The following is a 26,422-nucleotide window of genomic DNA, read 5'->3' on the forward strand; positions in this document are numbered from 1 at the left end:
TCTGGGGATGAAAGGAATTAAACAGGTTGTCTGAATATAGCACCAGCCAATTGAATTTTGCCACCTCAGCCAGGGCAACCTGAAGAGGTAAATCCAGTCCTGTGATGTGCAGTTAGATTTCAGTAAGGGGCCCTTTTACTAAGCTGGGTAAGCGTCTACGCTCGCCCAACATGCGCCAGAATGGAGCTACTGCATGGCTCTTGCGGTAATTTCATTTTTGCCGCGCGTCCGATATGCACAGCCAAAAAATAATGTTTATTTTCTGCTGCGCGTATCGGATGTGCGCCAAGTGGCATTTGGCAAACGTAGGTCATTACCGTGTGAGACTTTGCTAGGTCAACGGCTGGCGGTAAGGTCTCGGACCCAAAATGCACGCACGGCAGTTTTCATTTTTGCCGCACGTCCATTTTCGGCAAAAAAATTTTAAAATGGCCTTTTTTTACAGGTGCGCTGAAAAATGATTCTGCACACGCCCAAAACCCGCACCTAGACTACCGCAGGCCATTTTTCAGCGCACCTTAGTAAAAGGACCCCTAAGAAAGGTAGACATAATGTCTTCATGCAAGCAGCGGGGTGGGAAACCAGGACTGGATCAGCCTCTGGAGTGGACCGGTTGGAGGTGGCAGCCCGTCCCTGAAACAGTTCAGGGGGTTTCCAGCAAATTTCTCTTTTGTTTGTTTTGCTTTCAGTTTTCAAAACAACAGGCTGTTCTGCTCTCTTTCCTCATCACACGCCATCTGTACACGCCACAGCCCTCTGCATATCAGCACACAGACTGCAGAGCATGCCACACAGCACGTGCTGGCCAGACAAATTGCATGTTCATAAGGGCAGCAGGGACAGGGAATTACGGAGGGAGGCGGACAGCAAAGTCGAACGGGCACAAAAGGAAGCAGAAATGGCCTAGTGGTTGCTGCCATGGGTTATGAAGAAAGATTCACTTCCTGCTTCTCTCACTACAAGCTGCTGGTCTTCATTGAGAGAAGTCACTTTACCAGTAGGTGATATTGTGGAAATCCACCTCTGGGTATAGTTGTAAGCCCCTGACGCAGCCCTTGGTCATATCGGGTTTTAAAATATTTAGGGATTGATTGATTTAGTGGTGAATAAACTGGACGTTTAATTTTTTTTTTTATCCTCGTGATCTGCTGCGTTTTTTCCAGCCACGATCAGGGCACAGACTGTAGAAGTTTGCCCAGAACAGGCTTTGGTTCCCACTTACTGGAGTTACCACCTAATCACCGCAAAGTTTTTTTTTTTTTTTTTTTTAATGCCATTCTTTCCATACAGGATTCCTTTTTGTTTATCCCCTGCATTTTTGAATTTCATTACTGTTTTTATCTCTACCACCTCCCGGGGGAGGGTATTCCAGGTATCTAAGGGGTCCTTTTCCCAAGCTGCAGTAGTGTCGGACGCTGTTTTTCTCGTATGCCAGGGCCCTTTTTAACGGAGTGGGCTCATGACTTTTATAGTGGAGGTGAGTATTTCTGTCCGTTGGCTTTCGGAAGGATTTCGTGAGAAATCCCCTGGCTTGATACTGTATAACAATATCCAAAAATTTGATTTCATGTTCTCCAGTGTGTGAAGAAAAACTAATATTGTCATCACACTGAGCCAGGTAAATCAAAAATTCACGCAAAAGTTCTTTCCCTTCTCCCCATATCAACAACAGTGGCGTAGTTAGGTGGGGCCACGGGGGCCTGGGGCCCCCCCCCAATTTCGTCTGGGTCCCTGGTTTTGCTGGCAGGGGTCTTCAACCCCTGCCAGCCGAAGCCTTCTTCAGCGCCGGTCTCCGGCGTGCCGCGTTCCCTGCCCTATGCTCTTTCTTCCTCCTGACATCCTGCACGTTCCTTTAAGTGAAACTGAGCATGCTCAGTTTCATGTAAAGGAGTGTGCACAGAACGTCAGAAAGAAGAAAGAGCAGGGCAGCGAACATGGCTGCTTGAGACCCGCGCTGATTGGGGACCCTCGCCAGCAAAGGTATTTGCTTTTTCGGGGGAAGTAGCAAGGAGGTGAGGGGGAGTGGTGAAGCATCAGACTAAAATGTGCCCCCCCACCTCAGGGTCTGGCCCCTCCCACCGTGCGGGGCATTAGATTAAAATGTGCCCCCCACCTCAAGGTCTGGCTCCTCCCACCATGAGGTCTGGCTACGCCCCTGGACAACAATACATAGTTTATACAGCGTTTCCACTGAACAATGGATGAAGCAAACTTGCTATAATATACATATTTCTCTTCATACATAGCCATATTGTAACCAGGTACCTCTAAGTGCAGCCAAGGATAGAACAATCTTCTCCAGCCTCAGGCTCCCGGTTCAGTCAAGAAATAAATGTCCACCATCAACTTCAATCTTAAAGACTTTATTCCATGCAGGTTTCTAGTAGACCTGATACACAGTTCCAACAGTAGCATTCGCCTTCAGTCTTAAGCACAAGTAATCCACCCTGAAAGTGTGTGGCAAATAGTCCCCTTTAAGCGTTAGGCTATCAGCACGTACCAGGATTCAGTACAGGCTCACAGTCAGCTCCAATCTGGGCTCTTTATCCAGTGCACAATAAACAGTAGTTCAATTCCAAACAGAAGCAGTTCTTTCAATTCATCATCACAGTTAAATCACAAAGCACCAGTTTCTACCTTCTACTCTCTTTACCTTCAGGAGAGTTCACTACTTTGGGGACTCCTCATAACCAAGGGATTTCACCCTGCATCAGCTTCACTGGTAAACTCAATACTTTAGGGGCATCCCTTACCCAAGGATTTTCAGCCTGCAAATACTTTTGGGACTTCCTCACCCCCAAGGGATTTCAGCCTGCTTCAGTACTTTAGGGACCTCTCTTACCCAAGGGTTTTCAGCCTGAAACTGCTTCTCTCTCTCCTCTGGGACTCCTTCCCACCTGCCTAATCAATCCCTGGCTTCTGCTCTCACAACCAATCATTCTCCTTCCATTAGCTTCCCCCACACCCATACCAGCTGAGTTAAGCATTAGACTAATGATGAGCTCCTGCACACAGGGTTTCCTAACTTTCTTTCTCCCTAGTTGCAGCCCATCTACACGTCCTGCCAGCTTACACCCATGTCTTCCCCCATTGCAGCTAGGAGTCCAGTCCAGGTTCCTCATCTCACCCCCCTGGCTCCTTGCCTGCAATGCCTTCTGGGACTTGTATTTCAAACTGACACTGCCTTAACCCAACTATCCTGGATGTGACTTTTATCACAATATATAGGCACGCTACTGTGGGGGCTACTGTGGCCCCCATGGCAACCCCCTTTACCTATAAAAAATACTTTTGCTCAAAAACAAAATAATTTTTGGTGGTTATCAATTCAGCAACTTGGTTTAAAAATTCAGGGCCCTGTTTACTAAGATGCGTTAGCGTTTTTAACAGGGATGTATCTGTGTGGGGCCATGGGGCCTGTTCCCCCCTGCCAACAACCCTCTCCACCCGCTTCCCGCCGCCAACCCACCGTCGCCTATCTTTGCTGGCGGGGGACCCCAACCCCCGCCAGCCGAGGTTCTCTCTTCCATTGCAGCAAAGTTTCCTGTTCTGAGTCTGACGTCTGAAGGAAGCTTTGCTGCAACGGAAGAGAGGACCTCGGCTGGCAGGGGTTGGGGTCCCCCACCAGCTTTGCAACGGAAGGACCTCTGCTGGCGGGGGTTGGGGTCCCCCACCAGCAAAGGTAGGTGACAGCGGCGGGGGAGGGTTGGCGGCAGGAGGGGGGTGGAGAGGGTTGTCGGCGGGGGGGGGGTGCTAAAATGTGCCCTCTGGCTCTGGCCCCCCCTCCCGCCGAAGTCCAGATACGCCCCTGGTTTTTAACATGCCTACAGTTAGCACACGTGCTAACCAAGTAGTCGCCTATAGATATTGGTTAACGTGCATTAAAGATGTTAACGTGCTTAGAACGTGGCTTAGTAAACAGAGCCCTCAATTTGTTGCATAGAATAATCCATATTATCCAACTGCCATACAATCGTCTCTAACGCTGCCCTTTGCGGTATGTGGGTAAAAAGGGCGTTCAAATCAAGTGTGATCAACTGTATTGACTGATTTTCATCTACCTGAAAATCCAACATTTTCCAAGTCCAACATTTGTAATAAATTAGATGTATCTCGCACGTACGAGGAGATCATTAACTCTTCTGAACGTAAATGCTAGTCCAAGTATTGTGAAAGAGTCTATAATAACGAGCCCCTGCCATTAACAGTTGGACGTCCTGGAGGTGCCAAAACACTTTTGTGGATTTTAGGAATTGATGGAAATTGTCACAATAAATATTTAGACTCTTTACTTGAGATAATAGCTATCTGATTTGCTCTAGTTAATACAGTATAAATCCTATAGGGGAGTAAACATCAGAAGTATTAGATGTTTAAAGAGTTCGGTGGCTGTTTGAACCCACGTGATTGAATGAGGAGTGAATGGTGAGGATGAGTTGGGTTAATATCATTTAGGAAGTATATAAGGTTTTATACCATTTTAATGTTGAGAGTTTTCAGTAAAGAAATTCATGGAATTGTCAATAAAGAGTGAGGTAGTTACTTGATGGTTGACGCACTTTCATTAGGGATATCCTGAAAACCTGACCCTTTGGAAGCATTCGTGGCCTGGGAGTGGAGACCAGAGGCATATACTAATAGAAACCCATGATCAATCATGCCAGTAGTTGTTTGGCTAAAATTCTCTGTGTCCCCGACGCTCCAGGTCATATGTATGTAGAATCCGCATGTAATGGAAGGAAGGAAATTGTGTGTGGAGTGATTGGTTGATTCCTGCCATGTGATCACATAATAATGGCAGTGGTGTTGGAGTTCTAGCATTAGGCTGGTGTTGCAACTGACTTATCTGTATCATGTGATCTTTGACAGTGGTGGCATTGGTGCTGTTATACCCATGTTCTACGGAGAAGAGCTCTCTGGGGCCTCTCATCAACTGCTGGTACGTGGAGGAGGTGGAGAGCCGTGCGGGGTCCTTCCCCAAGGCCGTCAATCAGAAGGAGGCCCTCCTTTTGCTCAGAGAAAATGGACACTTTCGAAGACCCCTGGACTTCACCCCTCCAGACCATCTGGAGCCTGGCATGATCTTTGACCTCATGGGTAAGCAGAAGCCCTTATCCCTTTCTTTGATATCAGAGTGGAGTTAACAGGGCACAATAGATACACAGAGCCTCAGCTCCCCTCCCCTCCCCCCTCCCCCCACAGCTTCTGCCTTCTCTTTGGATCAGTGTGGAGGGTGTTCCATCCAGAGCTTCCAGTTCCAAGAGAGAGATTTTAGGCCAGTTCTGAATTTCTGCCAACCTCATCGTGGTGCTGATTTCAACACGACGAACTGTGGACTACAAATCCCACACTGCTTTGGGATGTAAGTTTAAAAACAGGACTGGCTAAAAAAGTCTCCATCTTGGAACTGGGTAACTTGGCAGTTCTGCCCATCCGTGGAGATATTTGTATTTCTGGGTGTGGTAGGACTGCCAGCCAGCTCCATAGTTTCCTACTGGGCTGATCCTGCCTTGCCGCTCTGTGGCCCTGCATGGAAATTCCTTCCCTTACAGGGTTCAGAACTACCTTTCCCTACATGCAATGGGGTAATACAGAGCCAGCCAGCCTGTTGGGGGGAAACCATGGAGCTGTGGTGAGCCTGTAGGGGCGTGCAGACAGACCAGGGTTGGCAGGTGGAGTGGTGTGTACATCTGCTCAGGCACAGAAATGGAGGCGGCGGCAGTAAAATCGTTTTTCGTCACTTCAGTCTGCCAATTCTATAACTGGGCATCTGCATTAATGCACCACTCGCATACGTAAAGGAGGTATAGGTAAATGGCATCTGAAGATAGTCGCTGGGATACCAGATTGCCACAGACCGTACAAGTCTGCCCGGCCCCAGCCTTAGTTCTTCACAGCTGGAGTCGCCATCTAAGCACCGCTCAACACATCAAACACTCATGCAGCCGTACATAAGTATTGCCATACTGGGACAGACCGGTGGCCAATCCAGGTGACAGGTACCTGGCAAGATCCCAAAAAACTACAATACATTTTATGCTGCTTATCCTAGAAATAAGCAGTGGATTTTCCCAAAGTCTATTTTAATAATGGCTTAAGGACTTTTCCTTTAGGAAGCTATCCAAACCTTTTTTTAAACCCGCTAAACTAACTGCTTTTAGCACATTCTCTGGCAACAAGTTCCAGAGTTTAATTACACGTTGAGTGAAGAAAACTTTTCTCCGATTTGTTTTAAATTTACTACATTGTAGCTTCATCACATGCCCCCTAGTCCTAGTATTTTTGGAAAGCGTGAACAGACACTTCACATCTACCCGTTCAACTCCACTCATTATTTTATAAACCTCTATCATATCTCCCCTCAGTCATCTTTTCTCCAAGCTGAAGAGGCCTAGCCGCTTTAGCCTTTCCTCTTAGGGAAGTTGTCCCATCCCCTTTATCATTTTAATCGCCCTTCTCTGTACCTTTTTTAATTCCACTATATCTTTTTTGAAATGCGGTGACTAGAGTTGAACACAATATTCGAGGTGCAGTCGCACCATGGAGTGATACAAAAGCATTATAATGTCCTCATTTTTGTTTTCCATTCCTTTCCTAATAACACCTAATATTTTATTTCCTTTCTTAGCTGCCACCGCACACTGAGCAGAGGGTTTCAACGTATCAACAACGATTATTCATAGATCCCTTTCCTGGTCGGTGACTCCTAATGTGGAACCTTGCATTACATAGCTATAATTCAGGTTCCTCTTTCACACATGCATCACTTTGCACTTGCTCACATTAAATGTCATAAATCTGCCATTTAGATGCCCAGCCTTGTATGGTCCTCTTGTAATTTTTCACAATCCTCTTGCAATTTAACAACTTTGAATAACTTTGTGTCATCAGCAAATTTAATTACCTCACTAGTTACTCCCATCTCTAGGTCATTTATAAATATGTTAAAAAGCAACGGTCCTAGCACAGACCTCTGAGGAACCCCACTAACTACCCTTCTCCATTGAGAATACTGACCATTTAACCCTACTCTCTGTTTTCTATCTTTTAACCAGTTTTTAATCCACAATAGGACACTACCTCCTATCCCATGACTCTCCAATTTCCTCTGGAGTCTTTCATGAGGTACTTTGTCAAATGCCTTTTGAAAATCCATATACACAGTATCAACCGGCTCACCTTTATCCACATGTTTGTTCACCCCTTCAAAGAAATGTAGCAGATTGGTGAGGCAAGATTTCCCTTCACTAAATCCATGTTGACTATCAAGCTTATTTTTGAAAGTGATTGCCGGCCATAAATCGGGAGATAGCCGGCGATCTCGCAAAAGCGGCCAAATCAGTATAATCGAAAGCGGCTTTTTTGACAGCATCGCCGCTTTTCCATCGCCTCGCCGGTGAAAGTTCAAGGAGGCGTGTCAGCGGTGAAGCGAAGGCGGGACATGGGCGTGGCTACGAGATGGCCAGCTTTCACGGATAATGGAAAAAAAAAAAGCGGCGTTCAGCAGTATTTCGCCGGGTTTACTTGGTCCTTTAATTTTCACGACCAAGCCTCAAAAAGGTGCCCCAACTGACCAGATGACCATCGGAAGGAATTGGGGATGACCTCCCCGAACTCCCCCAGTGGTCACCAACCCCCTCCCACACTAAAACAATAAAACTAAAAACCTTTTTTGCCAGCCTGTATGCCAGCCTCAAATGCCATACCCACCTCCATGACAGCAGAATGTGTTCTATCCTCTGACAGCCTTTCCCTGGTTGTGATGTGGCTCTCGGGTGATTGTGACACCTTTTCTGTTAGGTGCACTGCAGAGTTACATCAGCAATGCATTGTGGTGGGTATAGGGTAGTGGGCTCTACTCCCATGGTGCTTTTCCCCCTGCTAACTGGGTCAGAGTGTGTACAGTTTTTTTTTTCCAGTAGTCCATGAGGTAGTGGCCATTTTTGTCAGCCACTTTTAGATCCCTTTCATGTGTTACCCACGTTAGAGAACTTGGTTATTACCTTGAATGTTGCTGAAAGAGGGCATTGTACACCATTCTGCCAGCTCTGACCTACTGCTAATCTCAGTACCAGGGAGACTGTTTGCCAGTGGGGCACAACCTCTGATCTGCAGTTAACTGTGAGTAAACGTGCTTTTTCAAATAAAGGACTTTTTCAAAGAGAGCAGCAACAAGTCCTAGAGGCCTGCATGTATGCAGGTCCCTGGAGCACTTTTAGTCGGTACTGCAGTGCACTTAAGGCAGGCGGACCCAGGCCCATCCCTCCCCCCCACCTGTAACACTTGTGCTGGTAAATGGGAGCCCTCCAAAACCCACTGTACCCACATGTAGTTGCCCCCTTCACCCCTAAGAGCTACGGTAGTGTTGTACATTTGTGGGTAGTGGGGTTTGGGGGGGGGTTGGGGGGCTCAGCACCCAACATAAGGGAGCTATGCATGTGGGAGCTTTTTCTGAAGTCCACCGCACTGACCCCTAGGGTGCCCAGTTGGTGTCCTGGCATGTCAGGGGGGCCAGTGCACTACGAATGCTGGCTCCTCTCATGACCAAATGCCTTTCATTTCGCCGTGTTTGAGATGGCCGGCAGTTTTTTCCATTATCGCTGAAAAACAAAACCGGCGATCTCAACCCCGGTGAACTCTGGCATTTGGCCGGGCTAAACCGTATTATCGAAAAAAAAAGATGGCCGGCCATCTTTTTCGAAAATACGGTTCCGGCCAGCTGTTGCGCCACCGCCAAAATAGATAGCCGGCGATCTATTTCGCCAGTGACGTTCGATTATGCCCCTCTTTGTCTCATTAATCCATGCTTTTGAATATGCTCTATAATTTTGTTCTTTATAATAGTCTCTACCATTTTGCCTGGCACCAACGTCAGACTCACCGGTCTATAATTTCCCGGATCTCCTCTGGAACCTTTTTTAAAAATCGGCGTTACATCGACCACCCTCCAATCTTGTGGTACCATGCTTGCTTTTAAAGGTAAATTATATATTACCAGCAATAGTTCCACAGTACTCTGGGATGAATTTGCTACTCTAATTTGTCCAATTGAGCCATTACATCCTCCAGGTTTATAGAGATTTCATTCAGTTTCTCTGACTCGTCAGCTTTGAATTCCATTTCTGGCACCAGTATCTCCCAAATCTTCCTCTGTGAAGACCGAAGCAAAGAATTCATTTAATCTCTCTGCTATGGCTTTGTCTTCCCTGATTGCCCCTTTTAGTCCTCAGTCATCTAGCGATCCAACCAATTCTTTTGCCGGCTTCTTGCTTTTAATATAACTTTAAAAAAATTTGCTATGTGTTTTTGTCTCCAACGCAATCTTTTTTTTCAAAGTCCCCCTTTGTCTTCCTTATCAGCGCTTTGCATTTGACTTGCCATTCCTTATGGTGTTTCTTAGTATTTTCAGTCGGATCCTTCTTACATTTTCTGAAGGATTTTCTTTTAGCTCTAATAGCTTCCTTCACCTCACTTTTTAACCGTGCCAGTTGTCGTTTGGTCTTCCAGGATGGTATTTTTGAACAGCATCCACGCCTGATGTAAATGTTTGACCTTCGTAGTTGCTTCTCTAAGTTTTTTTTTTCACTGTTCTTCTCATTTTATCATAGTCTCCTTTATGATAACATTTCTACATCCATCTGTTCATCCTCTGTGTTCATCCCACATCTTTTTGAATTCCGTCACCGTCTTTTCTCCACCACCTTCCTCGGGAGGGCTTTCCAGGCATTGACCTCCCTCTCCATGAAAAAGAATTTCCTGACATTACTCCTAAGTCTAGTAGCAGAAGAGAGCGTTGAAAAGTACACAAGTCCAATAAGCAACACAGAAAAGCACAAAAGGGCCTCCAAGATTGGAAAGATGCAAAACTTTAATGGAATGGAAACCCGACACGGGCTGTGTTTCGGCGCTTGAAGTTCCTGCCTCAGGGGTCTAAAAACACACAATATAAATACAGCTGTAAAATATGGACAACAAACAAAAGCATATGTACACATAGAAATGTGTGCTTCTCCTCATATGTAAATGAATAATATAGCATATAAAAATAACATGAGCAAATAAAACCATACATGCATATGTAGTAATAGTGTCAAAATAAAACATACATATTTGATAATAAAAATCAATATCTAAATCTTCGTATTTTTATAATACAAAATAGCCACTTACAAGAAAGAACTTGCAATATAGTCAAATTTAAAGGAAACCCCTTACATTGATATAAATAATATTTTGCATAATACAAAATGTAGCTAAACAGAACCACCTGTTGTTGAAATCTGCATATTTTACCAAGCGTGAAGTCTTGAGTATCAATAAGCGTACAAACCGTGTTATGATAGACTAAAGAAAAAAAAGATTGTTTTTATTAATAAAAATCCATAGGGCGTTATTCGTCTTATATGCTGGAACATAATATTGCATCAAAAGATTAAAAAATAAAATATGAGATATTCATATATAGATGTCAATAGTATTAATAGAACTAAAAAATGAACTTGCGGAGCTACTGTTAGAAATATGCAATCTGTCCCTAAAATCGAGTGTAATACCGGAAGACTGGAGGGTAGCCAATGTTACTCCGATTTTTAAGAAGGGTTCCAGAGGAGATCCGGGAAATTATAGACCGGTGAGTCTGACGTCGGTGCCGGGCAAGATGGTGGAGGCTATTATTAAGAATAAAATTGCAGAGCATATACAAAAACATGGACTGATGAGACAAAGTCAGCACGGATTTAGTGAAGGGAAGTCTTGCCTCACCAATCTAATGCATTTTTTTGAGGGGGTAAGCAAACATGTGGACAATGGGGAGCCGGTTGATATTGTATATCTGGATTTTCAGAAGGCGTTTGACAAAGTGCCGCACGAAAGACTCCTGAAGAAATTGCAGAGTCATGGAATCGGAGGTAGGGTATTATTATGGATTAAGAACTGGTTGAAAGATAGGAAGCAGAGAGTAGGATTGCGTGGCCAGTATTCTCAGTGGAGGAGGGTAGTTAGTGGGGTCCCGCAGGGGTCTGTGCTGGGTCCGTTGCTTTTTAATGTATTTATAAATGACCTAGAGATGGGAATAACTAGTGAGGTAATTAAATTCGCCGATGACACAAAATTATTCAGGGTCGTCAAGTCGCAGGAGGAATGTGAACGATTACAGGAGGACCTTGCGAGACTGGGAGAATGGGCGTGCAAGTGGCAGATGAAGTTCAATGTTGACAAGTGCAAAGTGATGCATGTGGGTAAGAGGAACCCGAATTATAGCTACGTCTTGCAAGGTTCCGCGTTAGGAGTTACGGATCAAGAAAGGGATCTGGGTGTCGTCGTCGATGATACGCTGAAACCTTCTGCTCAGTGTGCTGCTGCGGCTAGGAAAGCGAATAGAATGTTGGGTGTTATTAAGAAGGGTATGGAGTCCAGGTGTGCGGATGTTATAATGCCGTTGTATCGCTCCATGGTGCGACCGCACCTGGAGTATTGTGTTCAGTACTGGTCTCCGTATCTCAAAAAAGATATAGTAGAATTGGAAAAGGTACAGCGAAGGGCGACGAAAATGATAGTGGGGATGGGACGACTTTCCTATGAAGAGAGGCTGAGAAGGCTAGGGCTTTTCAGCTTGGAGAAGAGACGGCTGAGGGGAGATATGATAGAAGTGTATAAAATAATGAGTGGAATGGATCGGGTGGAGGTGAAGCGACTGTTCACGCTATCCAAAAATACTAGGACTAGAGGGCATGAGTTGAAGCTACAGTGTGGTAAATTTAAAACGAATCGGAGAAAATTTTTCTTCACCCAACGTGTAATTAGACTCTGGAATTCATTGCCGGAGAACGTGGTACGGGCAGTTAGCTTGACGGAGTTTAAAAAGGGGTTAGATAGATTCCTAAAGGACAAGTCCATAGACCGCTATTAAATGGACTGGAAAAATTCCTCATTTTTAGGTACAACTTGTCTGGAATGTTTTTACGTTTGGGGAGCGTGCCAGGTGCCCTTGACCTGGATTGGCCACTGTCGGTGACAGGATGCTGGGCTAGATGGACCTTTGGTCTTTCCCAGTATGGCACTACTTATGTACTTATGTACTTATGTCAAATCATATCGAATACGAGTAAAGCCTATGCAGCATAGTCCTGCATCATAAGAAAGAATAATATGTTGTTATACTTGCATGAGCATTTCTCGAAAATACATAAGCGTTCAATAATAAAAGTTGATACCTGGCGTCTCATATAATCGCCCACTATAAAGAAGAACTTAATCATAAAATGATGCGATACTTAGAAACAGTGTAAGCTAACGCGAGGAAGCGGTATGTCACTCAACAAGCCCGTAGTTTAAATAGCACAGAGTTAGATTTGTATGAATTAAGTGGACCGAGTGCTTAATTTCATAAGAACTAGTGAAATTGTGCCGTCACACAAGTTCAAAAGTATGCGACAAAAGACAGCAAAGGAATCAGTTGTCAATTTGAATTGTGGCATTCAATACCAATATCTGTAGGAAACCTACAGATAAGAACCACTTTGAAAGTTTCCATAATAGCAACCTTAAATGGAATCTACCCTATTCACAGTTCCTTTACCTCAGAAGACTATGCAGTGATTACACAGAATTCAACAAGGAAGTGATACCCATGGCTAAAAGATTTTTGAACAGAGGCTACCCCACGCAATGTATTGCCAAAGGGATTATGAAGGCACGATCAGGAGACATTCAGAAAATAATGAGAAGGCATTGGCACATATTAGAAGGACATCGTTGCTTTATTTTATCTATTTGTTACATTTGTATCCCACATTTTCCCACCTATTTGTAGGCTCAATGTGGCTTACATAGTACCGGAGAGGCGACAAACGACTTTAAAGACAAACGACTAATGATAGTCCACACTCGTGGCAGAAACATCAAAGAAATAATAGCCCCTTCTGCCGTGGTGCCCACAGAAGGACCTGCAGAAACCCCAACACTGGGTCATCACCCCTTAGGAAAGTCGGAATGATTGAACATCGAAGTAATATAAGAAGGAAGGAACATAACAACTCCGTTGGTTCAGCACTGTATTGACTTTTCACACGATTTCTCAGATCTCAAATTTATGGTATTTAAAATAGTCAGGTTATCTTGGAGAGGGGGGAACCTTGACGACGCCCTGCTCAAATGTGAGCAGAGACTCCTATTTTGAATTAAACACCATCTCACCTGCAGGTCTGAACGCAGAAATGGATTTCACAGTATTCTTCTAGCCTTTTTGATATTCATAGTGCTTTCATAGTTTCCTTAGTTTTCATTGAATAAGATGAGGTCGTTGACTCAATATCTTTGATATTATTTACTTATTTTATTTGTTACATTTGTATCCCACATTTTCCCACCTGTTTGTAGGCTCAATGTGTCTTACATAGTACCGGAGAGGCCTTTGCAGGCTCCGGTGTGAACAAATACAGGGTGATGTTGTGGTAAGATCGAGTTCATGTGGCTCAGCCACATTAGGGAATCTGAGGACGGAAGAGTTGTGTTATGTCCATTATAACTTATATACAGAAAAAGGTTTTTCTGTGTGTTCACAAACCGGTGTTCGCATACACAATATAGAACTGTGTGCCTATTTTAAGAATTTTGAATGACTATTTTTTAGCATATATGTAGAGTTGAAATCTGCATGTTTCTTTTATAAAAATATATTTTAAAATTTTGTATTTTTACATCCTTAATGTAACTTACAAGTAAATATTTATATACGCATTAACGTATGTAGCACATCCTGTGTATTTATGCGTACGTAATGGTGTCTCCTTTAAATCACGCTGACGTCACCAATCAAAACGTACGCTCACCATTAAAATCTCAACTTGAGCGGTTCCCGCTCTTTTTGGCGGTTCACGGAATCGGCTGCTACTTGCCAAAGTTGGTGCATCGAATTGTAGAGTAAGGTAAGCTCTGTTCTTTAATTCTGGCAGATATTATATTCCTACAATCTAAATTAACGACTCTTTTCTTTTGTCAAGCATCTGCGAAGTTGTTCGGTTCACTTGGCGGCACAATCTCACTGTGCTTTATGCAATTAAGCACTCTTGCTATCTGCGGAAGCTAGCTTCAACTAATCCATACAACTAAACATTTTTGCTATCTACACAAGTTTGCATTTTCAATAACGGGCCCGTTGTGTGACAAATTGCTTCTTTGTGCTAGCTAATGCGGTTTGTAAGTATCTCATGAAAAGGTTCTTTACAGTGGGTGATTATATGAGACACCAGCAACAAGTTTTTATGATAGAACGCTAATTTGCATTTTTTAAGTTCCATATTTTCAATGCAACTTCTAGGTAATTAATTATATATTCAGCACGCCATGTAAAATATTTTGTGTACCTATGTCTGCGAAATGGTATCTTTTCCTTTAAAAAAACCACTAACCAAGAGGCATGCTCACTTTTAAATTCTCTATCTGAGCGACCGGGGCAGAGGGAGCAGGGAACCAGCAGAACCGACAGCCGCATGGCTGCTCCCAGCAGGTAAGAATGCACCCGGGAAGGGTGTTGTGCTGCACTCAGGGGGGGACGGATGCTGCTGCACCTGTTGGGGGGGTGCACAGCGGCGATCCGCCCTGGGTGGCAGCCGACCAAGGATCGCCACCGATGCCCGCAGATACATCAGGTAGCATAGGGTGTGCACTCAGAGGTACCTCATCTTCAGAGCAGGTGTAGATGTACATGTGAATTTGTGCCCTGTTGGGGCTGGTTCTGTGCCCCTCATTTATAAAGGTACCTAGGTACCCTATAGAATAACTCTGTTCCCGTGTGTCTGTCTGTTTTGGAGCTGCTTAGATGTAGTTGTGTTTTAGAAGTGGGAGTGTGACTGAGGGGAGGAGAGTGAGGATGGTCTGGAGGCCTTCCTCACCCCTAGCACATCATAGCCTTGTTTTTGGCTCTGTGAGGAGAGGGGTCCTGAAGTTGTTTTCTCCCCTGGGGTACGGTGTCCTTATATTTGGCTGTATGAGGGAGGATGGTCCTGGGTCTCTCTCTTCTGGGATATGGTGTCCTATTTTGGCTGTGGAGAGGGGGGGTAGGGTTTCGGGGTCTTCTCTGAGGCAGAGTGTCCTTATGTTTGACTGTGGGAGGAGGAGGGATGGGGAGAGTGGTCCTGGGATCTTTTTCTTCTCTGGAGTACACTTCCCTTGTTTTTGGCTGTAGGGGGGTGGGGGACGCAGGGGAGGAGGGTCCTGGGATCACTCCCTTCCCTGAAGACTAGTATTTGGCTGTGGGAGGTGTGTAGGATGGTGCTGGGATCTCTTTTCTCTGAGGTACAATGCCCTTATTATAAGGAAGGATATTGGGGTCACTCCCTTCCCTGGGACCTAGTGTCCTTGTATTTGGTTGCGGGGAGCAAGAAGGGACTCTGAATCTCTCTTCTCTGGCTGGTCTGTCATTTTGTCTTGGCTGTGATGTTCCTCTTCTCATCTCCTATTAGATCCCACCCTCCTGCTCCAGGATACCCTTTTCAGCAGTGCCCTGAGCTCCAATGAAATGCCGTTGTGTGAGATTAACGCATACAGCCCACAAGCAGCATTTGTGGACTGGGCGTTATCACTGACCGAAGAGCAGCGTAGCCCCTTGGACCTGGGCAGCGAGTGGTTCTCCAGCAGCCTACAGTCATCCAATGGCAAGTTTAGTGTGGCCACCATTCAGCAAGCCATCTCGCGCCCGGGAGAGGACGGAGTGCACGTGAAAAGTACTGTAGGTAGGATGCGTCTCATCTGTTGGAATTGTGCGGGTCTGTATGACATCACAGTGTCAAAAAGTGACAAAGTGATAGTAGTGGGCAGGGGGTAAGGTTGCCAACTGGATCTCTGTTGCATGCAGGCATTTGTAGCTCTGATTTCTCCATCGCAGTCCCTAAGAAAAGTAAGACTACAAATCCCAGCATGCATTGGGGTAAAACCAGGACTGGATCAACCCTGTCCTGCGGATCTGGATCCAGCTTGCAGCCTGGGGAGCACTGGGAGGTGACAGTGAACTTGGGGACACTATGAGTTACTGAGCAGGAAAGTGAGAGTATGACATCAGAACCCCTGAGAATTGCATTGTGACATCACAAAACTAGGACGTAACTAACAAAATCTAATAGTTCTATTATCTTAAATAACCAAAGAAAAACCTCATCATATACAATAACATCTTAATAACACATTAAGAACCCCCAGTTAAATATTTAGGGGTCCTTTTACTAAGGTGTGCGGTAGCCGTGTTAGTCCACTCTTAAGGTTATCAATAGAAATCAAACAAAATAAAACATGGAAAAGAAAATAAGATGATACCTTTTTTATTGGACATAACTTAGTACATTTCTTGATTAGCTTTCGAAGGTTGCCCTTCTTCGTCAGATCGGAAATAAGCAAATGTGCTAGCTGACAGTGTATATAAGTGAAAACATTCAAGCATTACTATGACAGACTGACAGGGTGGGAGGATGGGGGTGGGTAGGAGGTATGCATGGGGACATCAAAGCATATCATTGATATTCTAACAGGATGGGTGTGGATAGGTGAGGGGTGGGGTGATCAACAGAGAAATACAGCTTTATGGTTTATAATGGGCTAGGAACCCCAGATCCTTGTTAAGTCCTTTCTGTTGGGTGTTAAAATATTCAATCATTCTGACTTCAAAGGTCTTACGTTCTTGTATGGTTTTAAAGTTACCTTTCAGGATTCTCACTATGAAGTCATTGGTACAGTGTCCTGGTCCTGTAAAATGCTGACCAACAGGGGTGGGAACCCTACTGGCACCAGTATTGTTCATGTGATGTCTATGTAAATTGAATCTTGTCTTAAGCATCTGGCCTGTTTCTCCAATATAGCATCCTTCGTTACATTTTTTACACTGAATGATATATACCACATTGGAAGATGAGCAAGTGAAAGATTCCTTTATGTTGAATATCTTTCCTTTGTGGATGACTGTGGGGTCCTGTGAAATATTTTGGCATAGTTTGCAACTGGATAAATTACAGGGAAGTGTGCCTTTCTGTTCCTTTTCAGTCTGTGATGGAAGTTTACTTCTGATTAGCTTGTGTTTTAAGTTGGGTGGCTGTCGGAAGGCCAGTACTGGTGGGGATGGGAATATCTCTTTCAGTAATTCATCCTTCCTGGAGTATAGGTTGTAGATCTCTTATGATTTTCCTCAGTTTTTCCAGCTCTGGATTGTATGTCAGTACAAGGGGGATTCTGTCTGTGGATTTTTTCTCCTGTACTGTAGCAGATTCTCCCTGGGTGTTTTGAGGGAGGAGGCAATATTCTTGGAGATTATTTTGTGGTTGTAGCCTTTCTGTTTACAGAACTACAAACTAACGAACGCATTATCATCAAACCCGCAGACAAAGGAGGCGCAGTGGTAATTATGGACATACAAAAATACATTGAAGATGGGCACAGACAGCTCTCAGACAATAAATACTACAGGAAACTAACTGAGGACCCCACACAGGATTACACAAAACAGCTGAAAGACCTTATCAAAACATTTCCTACACAAGCGCAACCTTACCTGAAGAAACTCATACCAAACCAGCCTTCTGTGGGCACATTCTACATGCTACCCAAGATCCACAAACCGGGAAACCCTGGCAGACCAATCATATCAGGTATTGGCACACTCACGGAAGAAATATCTGGATTCACAGAGGGAATTCTGAAACCTCTCGTATACAAAACTAACAGCTTCATACAAGACACCACAGACTTTCTGAATAAATTGAAAAATATCAAGCAACTACCACCTAACACCCTTCTGGTCACGATGGATGTAGAATCACTATACAGCAACATTCCACATGCGGATGGCATAGCTGCATGTGGAAGACTCCTAAAAAAATCCACACTGGACCATCAATACTCACCAGAAACTATTACAAAATTAATCAAATTCATTTTAACTCACAACTACTTCCGCTTTAACAATGATATCTATCTACAAATAATGAGCACTGCGATGGGCACCAGGACAGCACCCTAATATGCCAACCTTTTTTTTTTTTTTTTTTTAAGAAACTGCTTTTTTATTTAAAGATAATAGTGCCTTTGAATCGTGTATCGCTTGTACACCAGATTGTTACAGTACATGGTCCTTCCTAGAATAACACAAAAAAATGTGCTATTAAATTTATAAATTGGTATTACAGGGCATTTTTATCAGTATGTGGTTTTTAACCATGTTATATTTTATGTTTAAACGGTTTTTATTGACACTGCAGCAACATAAACATTGTTATACAGGCTCTGCATATAACATCCATCCAACCTCGATCTAACTATACAACAATTTCTAACTAACATGCAGCATTTTTGAATTTTTATATTCCAACATTTATTATTCCCATCAGGATGTACCTATTATGCCAACCTTTTTATGGCTGAGCTGGAAGAGACATTTCTGAATACACACCAGACCAAACCTCTAAAATACTACCGGTACATCGATGACATTTTTATGATTTGGACGGAGGGTGAAGAAACTCTGAAACAATTTTATTCTGCCTTCAATACATACCATCCTACAATCAGATTCAAAATTGACTACTCCCCAGAAAAAGTCAATTTTTTGGACACCACGGTCTCAATCAGTGATGGCTGTATACAAACATCTATATACAAGAAACCCACAAACAGATGCAGCTACCTCCACAACTCCAGCTTCCACCCTTCACATACAAAAAGATCCATTATTTACAGCCAAGCCACAAGATACCACCGTATCTGCTCTGATCCAGGGGACAGACTCAGACACCTTGAAATCCTGACTGCATCCTTCAAACAGAAAGGCTACAACCCCAAAATAATCTCCAAGAATATTGCCTCCTCCCTCAAAACACCCAGGGAGAATCTGCTACAGTACAGGAGAAAAAATCCACAGACAGAATCCCCCTTGTAGTGACATACAATCCAGAGCTGGAAAAACTGAGGAAAATCATAAGAGATCTACAACCTATACTCCAGGAGGATGAATTACTGAAAGAGATATTCCCATCCCCACCAGTACTGGCCTTCCGACAGCCACCCAACTTAAAACACAAGCTAATCAGAAGTAAACTTCCATCACAGACTGAAAAGGAACAGAAGGGCACACTTCCCTGTAATTTATCCAGTTGCAAACTATGCCAAAATATTTCACAGGACCCCACAGTCATCCACAAAGGAAAGATATTCAACATAAAGGAATCTTTCACTTGCTCATCTTCCAATGTGGTATATATCATTCAGTGTAAAAAATGTAACGAAGGATGCTATATTGGAGAAACAGGCCAGATGCTTAAGACAAGATTCAATTTACATAGACATCACATGAACAATACTGGTGCCAGTAGGGTTCCCACCCCTGTTGGTCAGCATTTTACAGGACCAGGACACTGTACCAGTGACTTCACAGTGAGAATCCTGAAAGGTAACTTTAAAACCATACAAGAACGTAAGACCTTTGAAGTCAGAATGATTGAATATTTTAACACCCAACAGAAAGGACTTAACAAGGATCTGGGGTTCCTAGCCCATTATAAACCATAAAGCTGTATTTCTCTGTTGATCACCCCACCCCTCACCTATCCACACCCATCCTGTTAGAATATCAATGATATGCTTTGATGTCCCCATGCATACCTCCTACCCACCCCCATCCTCCCACCCTGTCAGACTGTCATAGTAATGCTTGAATGTTTTCACTTATATACACTGTCAGCTAGCACATTTGCTTATTTCTGATCTGACGAAGAAGGGCAACCTTCGAAAGCTAATCAAGAAATGTATTAAGTTATGTCCAATAAAAAGGTATCATCTTATTTTCTTTTCCATGTTTTATTTTGTTTGATTTCTATTGATAACTAAGGTGTGCTAAATGCCATGCACTAATTCGTTAGTGCACCTTAGTAAACACATTTTCAAAAGTTTACGAAAGGTCTAATCATCTTGTTCTAATCTGAGGGGTAATGAAAGAGTATTCCAGAGTAATGGCGTTATTCCTTGAAACAGTCCTTTTATGAGTAAATGATAATTTAAAAATTGAACTAGCAGGAAGCGCCACTTTATTCAGCAAGATAACCATGCAATATTTTATAAGCCTTAAATTAAATTCTGGGAATAAATGGGACCTGGTGCGAGGAGAGACTTTCAAATTTAGGCTTAAACAAGATAAGCTTCACCATAATATTTTGAAGTCATAGACTCACCAAAGATCCTTTTAACCCCATCTGTTTCTATGCAGTGGCGCTTCACGTCTTCACTCGCACCCCGACAGTGATTGCCCGGCTGGGCGAGGACGTGATGCTGGACTGCGGTTTTTCCTCGGCACGGGAAAGCCGTTTCTCCTTGGAGTGGCGCTACCAGTTCCAGGGCTCTGGCCACGTGGTGTCTGCCTATGATGGCGTGAGGGACCGGGTGCTGCTGGCCCAGGAAGACACCGAACTCTTCTTTGGCGACCTGCACAAGCGAGGCAATGCCTCACTGCGCATCCACAGCGTAAGCGTGGCTCACGAGGGCACCTACCTCTGCAGCGTCTACACCCCGTATCTGCAGGCTCAGCGTGGTGTGGAGCTGCGCATCCAGGGTGAGTTCCCAAGTAACGCTGTATATAATAACCACATATCAAATGATATTACCTTTAATACAACATGCTACAATAACACTGTGTGTAACAGTGGCATAGCTACATGGGGCCCCTGGTTTTGCTGCTGCGTTGCTGCCCTGCTCTGTCTTCCCCTCATGTCCGGCATGCTCGATTTCACTAAAAGGAGCTCAGGCCCTCTCCCACTGCAAGATCTGGCTACGCCCCTGGTGTGTAATAACAATACATGTAATAATTCTATCTGTAATGCCAACCTGTGCAATAATACCATATATACAATATGTATTATACAATTTTGGGTTTACATTCTACCTTTATAGTATAAAATACCATTTGATTTGGCTAAGTATAATAACACTACATATAATAACATATGTAATGGATAATACTAACATATGTAATAGTAATACTACATTAATTGTGCATGTTATTCTAACATGTAATAATATGACGTAGTAATACATGTGATGCTGCATATTATAATGCTACATGTAATAATAATACTGCATATAGCCAAGATACATGTAGTATAAAGGATGTAATAGCAATACCACATGTTATAATAGTATGTAATGGACCAGAGACGCTGAGTAGGAATCAATAGCGTCATTGGAGGATGACTCAACAGGGTATTGTGTTTCGGCAAACACGGTGCCTTCTCAGGAGTCTGGTTGTCTGTTGGTGAAACAACAGATCTTCTGTGTGTGGATTCTGGACGGCAGTGGGGTCTTTATTTCTCGTCACTTCTGGACATCGCTGTAAATCTTGTGACAAGCATTTACCACTACAAATGTCTTTTTAAAGACCCCACTGCCATTCAGAATCTACACACAGAAGATCTGTTGTTTCACCAACGGACAACAAGACTCCTGAAGAAGGAACCGTTTGTGCCGAAACACGGTACCCTGTTGAGTCGTCCTCCAATAAAACTATCGATTTCCTACTCAGCGTCTCTGGTCTGTTTTTGAAGAGCCGGACTCTGTTCCCACTCTTGACCTTGTCCTGTGACTTTTTCTGGGATTTTTGTGTTCTTTCCACTTTCTGTGGTTTGGTTCACATAATAGTATGTAATAGCATGATGTAATAACAAAGATACACATCGTAAAATGCTACATGTAACATAGTAAATGACGGCAGGTAACGACCTGAGCGGTCCATCCAGTCTGCCCAACAAGATAAACTCATTTTACATGGTATGTGATACTTTATATGTATACCTGAGTTTGATTTGTCCTTGCCATTCTCAGGGCACAGACCGTAGAAGTCTGCCTAGCACTGTTCTTGTACTAAAAGTTCTGAAGATTTTGGAATCCTAAAGAGTTACAAGATTCCGGAATCCCAATTAGTAGCAACATTCCATGTAGAACCCCAAAGAGTAACATAGTAAATGACGGCAGATAAAGACCTGAACGGTCCATCCAGTCTGTCCAACAAGATAAATTCATTTACATGGTATGTGATACTTTATATGTATACCTGAGTTTGATTTGTCCTTGCCATTCTCAGGGCACAGACCGTAGAAGTCTACCCAGCACTGGTTTTGCTTCCCAATTACCGGTGTCGCCACCCAATCTCCGCTAACCGGGGGCGTAGCCAGACAACAGATTTTAGGTGGGCCCAGGCAAGAAGTGGGTGGGCACCAAGTGTTCTCCCCCCCCCCAACCACCACCCAAAAAAATCTCCGCTGGTGGGAAAACACTTCTTTCCACCTTGGCAGTCCACAGCAAGCATGTGCTGTAAAATGAGCATGCTCAGGTGCCAGTATTGTGGAGAGTAGTGTTTTCGTTACCATCAGGGAGAAGTCTTCAGCTGGCTGAGCTTGGGATCCCCACCAGCTACCACTAAACGTGTGCTACTGTTGGGTGGGCCCGAGCCCTAAAAGGGTGGGCCCTGGCCCACCCAGGCCCACCTGTGGCTACGCCACTGCTGCTAACATTCCGTGGATCCATTCCTTCTAAACAGGATTCCTTTGTGTTTATCCCACGCATGTTTGAATTCCATTACCGTTTTCATCTCCACCACCTCCCGCCGGAGGGCATTCTGCGTATCTACTACCCTTTCCGTGAAAAAATACTTCCTGGCATTACTCCTGAGTCTGCCCCCCCCCCCACTTCAACCTCATGTATGTGATAAGGTGGATTCACTGGTGTTATAAGGAGAGTATAGGCAGAGACCAGTTTTGGGGAGGAAAGGGGGGGCATTATGTTATTATTCAAGGAAAAATTAGCTGCTAGGAAGGAGGTTATTATTCATAGAGGGTCTGGAGCTCCTCCAGCGCATTACAGCGCACTGAGGGGGTCTTTTACAAAGGCGCAGTAGTATTTTTAGCCTGCGCTAAAGGCTGGAGACACCCATAGGAATATATGGGAGTTTATAGCGTTTAGCGCAGGCTTATTTTTACTATGCGCTAAAAATGCTAGTGTGCCGTTGTAAAAGGAACACTGAGTTCTGATAGAGCTTCCCAAGCCTGACTTCATTCCACGGTATCCTGGAATACAGCAGACCAAAGACCCAGGGCCCCGCTGCTGCCTCTGGAGTCAGAGCTTTGTGGATACCTCCTGTTTCTGCCTCGTCAAAGAGGCAGAAACTCATTTAAATAACCAGAGACCCAAATTTCCAATTCTTATTTTAATACGTTGTGTTTACAAGCCAGCTTGTCACAACCCTCCTGGCCAGCCTGTTAGCATGTACCAATAACACCACATATAATAAGAGCATGTGTAATAATAACACAGGTAATAATGGTCTTCAGCGTGTTCTTTTTAGTTTTGGATCTGCTGCATGTCTCTGGGAAGTCACTGATTATGGAGACTATGATAGAGGGAATCTAAAGTAAAGACTTGCACGGGAACGGGGTTCGTGGGAATCCTGTGGAACCCATGAGGTTCCCGCTGGACAGAAGCAGTTCTGCAGGGATCCCTTGGGTACGGAAACAGTTCCTGCGGGGTTCCCATGGGGATGGAAACAATTCCTGCGGGGTTCCCGTGGGGACGGAAACAGTTCCTGCGGGGTTCCCGTGGGGATGGAAACAGTTCCTGGGGGGTTCCCGTGGGGACGGAAACAGTTCCTGCGGGGTTCCCGTGGGGATGGAAACAGTTCCTGGGGGGTTCCCGTGGGGACGGAAACAGTTCCTGGGGGGTTCCCGTGGAAGTGTACGCTGCACTTGCACCAGCGTCTCACCTAACGAGTACCAAGTTCTTTGAGTGCTGTCCTCCTCCTCCTTCGTTTTAACAGCACAAATGCGGAAAGTCTTCCATTAAGGAGGTGGTAGAGACACAAATGGTGACGGAATTCAAGGCGTGGGATGAACACGGAGGATCTCTAATTAGAAAATGGAAGTTATGAAAAAACTAAACTTAAATGGCTGCATGTGTGTGGATGTGTCGAGTGACGCTTAGATGGCGACTTGTATGGTCTGTGTCTCATATATGGCAATCTGGTTTAGGATGGGCTGGAAAGGGCTTAGATGCAACTTTAGTGGCTGGAACACAAGGACAGTGCTGGACAGACTTTTACAGTCAGTGTCCTGCAAATGAGAACATGAATAGGCTGAAGTGGGCTTCGAGGGCAACTCCAGCAGTTGGAACATAAGGATGGGGCCAGACGGACTTCTATGGTCAAGTATATAATATCGCGTTCATTGTTGATTTAATTATGAATCGAAAATGGGTGTGACTATTGGGCAGACTGGACGGACCCTTCAGGTTTTTATCTGCTGTTACTTACTATGTTACCATTAATCCTCTTTGCTCCAGGGCTGATGCGCAGACCTCAGCTCTGACACAGGCATGAGCATCAGATGTCACCTGACCTACTGGCATGTGAATGTGGCAACCTTTTAGCACACAGTGCCAGTGAATCAGAGACAAGTCTTACATGTGCGCCTCAGAGTGTTCCAAGTTTCAACTTCTGTTCCTTCCTTGCCTGCAGCTCAAACCCAGAGAGAGAGAGCTGGAATTTTTATAAAAATGTACCATTAAATTCTTGTGGGACTGAGTGGGGACAGGTTCAATTCTTGTGGGGATGGGTAAAGTTCCAGCTGGGATGGGTGGGGAATGGGTAAGATTCCAGCGGGGACGAGTAAGATTTCTGTCCCCGTGCAGCTCTCTAATCCAAAGCACAAATAAAAGAACAGCAAACACAGAAGTACAGAAGGCCTTCAGGATTAGGACGTGAACTCAGTAGTTTGGCAGTTTGTACTTTTGTGTTTCTTGAGAAATTGAACACAACCTTGAACAATAACGCTTAATGTTAACAAGATGTGATATAGTATATATAACAACATATGTAATAACTAGTAAAAAAAAGGCCCGTTTCTGACAGAAATGAAATGGGTGCTAGCAAGGTTTTCCTTGGAGTGTGTATGTTTGAGAGGGAGTGTGTGTGAGAGATGGAGTGTGTGTGTCAGAGAGATAATGAGAGAGAGACAGAGTGTGTGTGTGTTTGTGTGAGAGACATAATAGTGTCTGTGTGTGTGAGACTGTTTGTGTGTGACAGAGAGATAGAGTGTGATAGACAGAGAGTGTGTCAGAGAGAGTGTATGTGAGAGACAGTGAGTGAGTGTGTGCCCCCCCTCTCGCAGGTCCCCCACCCCCACCTCTCTGGTCTCAGGACCCCCACCCCACCTCCCCCTCCCCTGCCCCCCCCCCAGCCATCCATGTCCAGTGACCCTCCTCTCCCCCTGCCCCCCTCCAGCCACCCATGTCCAGCGACCCTCCCCTCCTCCTCCCCCCTACCCCCCTCCAGCCACCCATGTCCAGCGACCCTCCCTCCCCCCCCCCCCCACGCATCAAACCCCCTCGCCACCCACAGCTGCCACTGGTAATGTTGTGCAGCCGCTGCTGCTTATCCTATTGAGCAGCAGCGGCCGCTACAAAAAGAAAGAAAGCAATAAATGTTTTTAAACCTGAAATGCGGCACTGTAGACAGCCATCAGGCATTGGCTGTCGGCTCTGCAGCTGCTCCTCCTCTCGCCTCTCACGTTGCTGCGCTCCTCCGGGGTCTTACTCCATGGGCAGTGACGTGGAGGCGAGAGGAGGAGCGGCTGCAGAGCCGACAGCCAATGCCTGAAGGCTGTCTGTGGTGCCGTGCTTGATGTTTAAAAACATTTATGGCTTTTTTTCTTTTTGTAGCGGCCGCTGCTGCTCAACAGGAGAAGCAGCAGCAGCTGGACAGCGTTACCAGTGGCAGCTGCAGGTAGCGAGGGGATTGATGTGCGTGGGGGGGGGTTGATGTGCTTCGGGGGGGAGGGGGGTGTTTGATGTACTGGGGGAGGGGGGCTTGGGTGATGCACGGAGGGGGTGTTTGAGCGGCGCACTCACAGCTGATTCCCAGGCAGGGGGAGGAGTAGGGAAACTTCTCCCCTTGCTTGGGAATCAGCTGTGAGTGACGTCAGCCTGGCTACGGAGCCTAGCTCAGCAACTCCAGGAGCCACGGACACAGGCAGCTACTTTAGAACGTTGGTGGTGAGAATCAAACATATAAACGGCAAGTGACCGTACTCACTTGCAAATGCGCAGTACAGACTTCCCTCTCTGTCCCGCCCTCGCTTCAAGACGTCATGACGTCGAGGGCGGAACGGAGAGGGAAACGGAGACGAATTGTCGGACGCCGCCACTGCCGCCTGGAAAGGAACATCGCGCGAAACAACCTCCACACCCCCCCCCCCCCCCCCCATCCCCGCCGCCGCTCCCGCCACCCTCCGTGCCGGGCCCCCTGCACTGACCTGACAGCGCCTCTCACCTCCATGTGGAAGCGCTGCAGGCAGCAGCAGAGCGATCTGCTGCTGCCTGCAGCGCTTTCACACGGAGGTGAGAGGCGCTG

The 26,422-nt window shown here is 45.1% G+C and overlaps 1 protein-coding gene across 1 annotated transcript in view; it reads left to right on the top strand.

Moving 5' to 3' along the window:
• TAPBP (TAP binding protein) overlaps positions 1 to 26,422 on the top strand; it is a 39,729-nt gene that overhangs the window by 2,853 nt on the left and 10,454 nt on the right. The window contains exons 2-4 of the mRNA XM_030197213.1: positions 4,870 to 5,097; positions 15,462 to 15,731; positions 20,240 to 20,581. Coding sequence (XP_030053073.1) covers positions 4,870 to 5,097; positions 15,462 to 15,731; positions 20,240 to 20,581 — 840 coding nt within the window. The remainder of the gene's footprint in view (positions 1 to 4,869; positions 5,098 to 15,461; positions 15,732 to 20,239; positions 20,582 to 26,422) is intronic.

This window comes from Microcaecilia unicolor, chromosome 3, assembly GCF_901765095.1.
Source record: "Microcaecilia unicolor chromosome 3, aMicUni1.1, whole genome shotgun sequence".
In the NCBI taxonomy this organism is placed as follows: domain Eukaryota; kingdom Metazoa; phylum Chordata; class Amphibia; order Gymnophiona; family Siphonopidae; genus Microcaecilia; species Microcaecilia unicolor.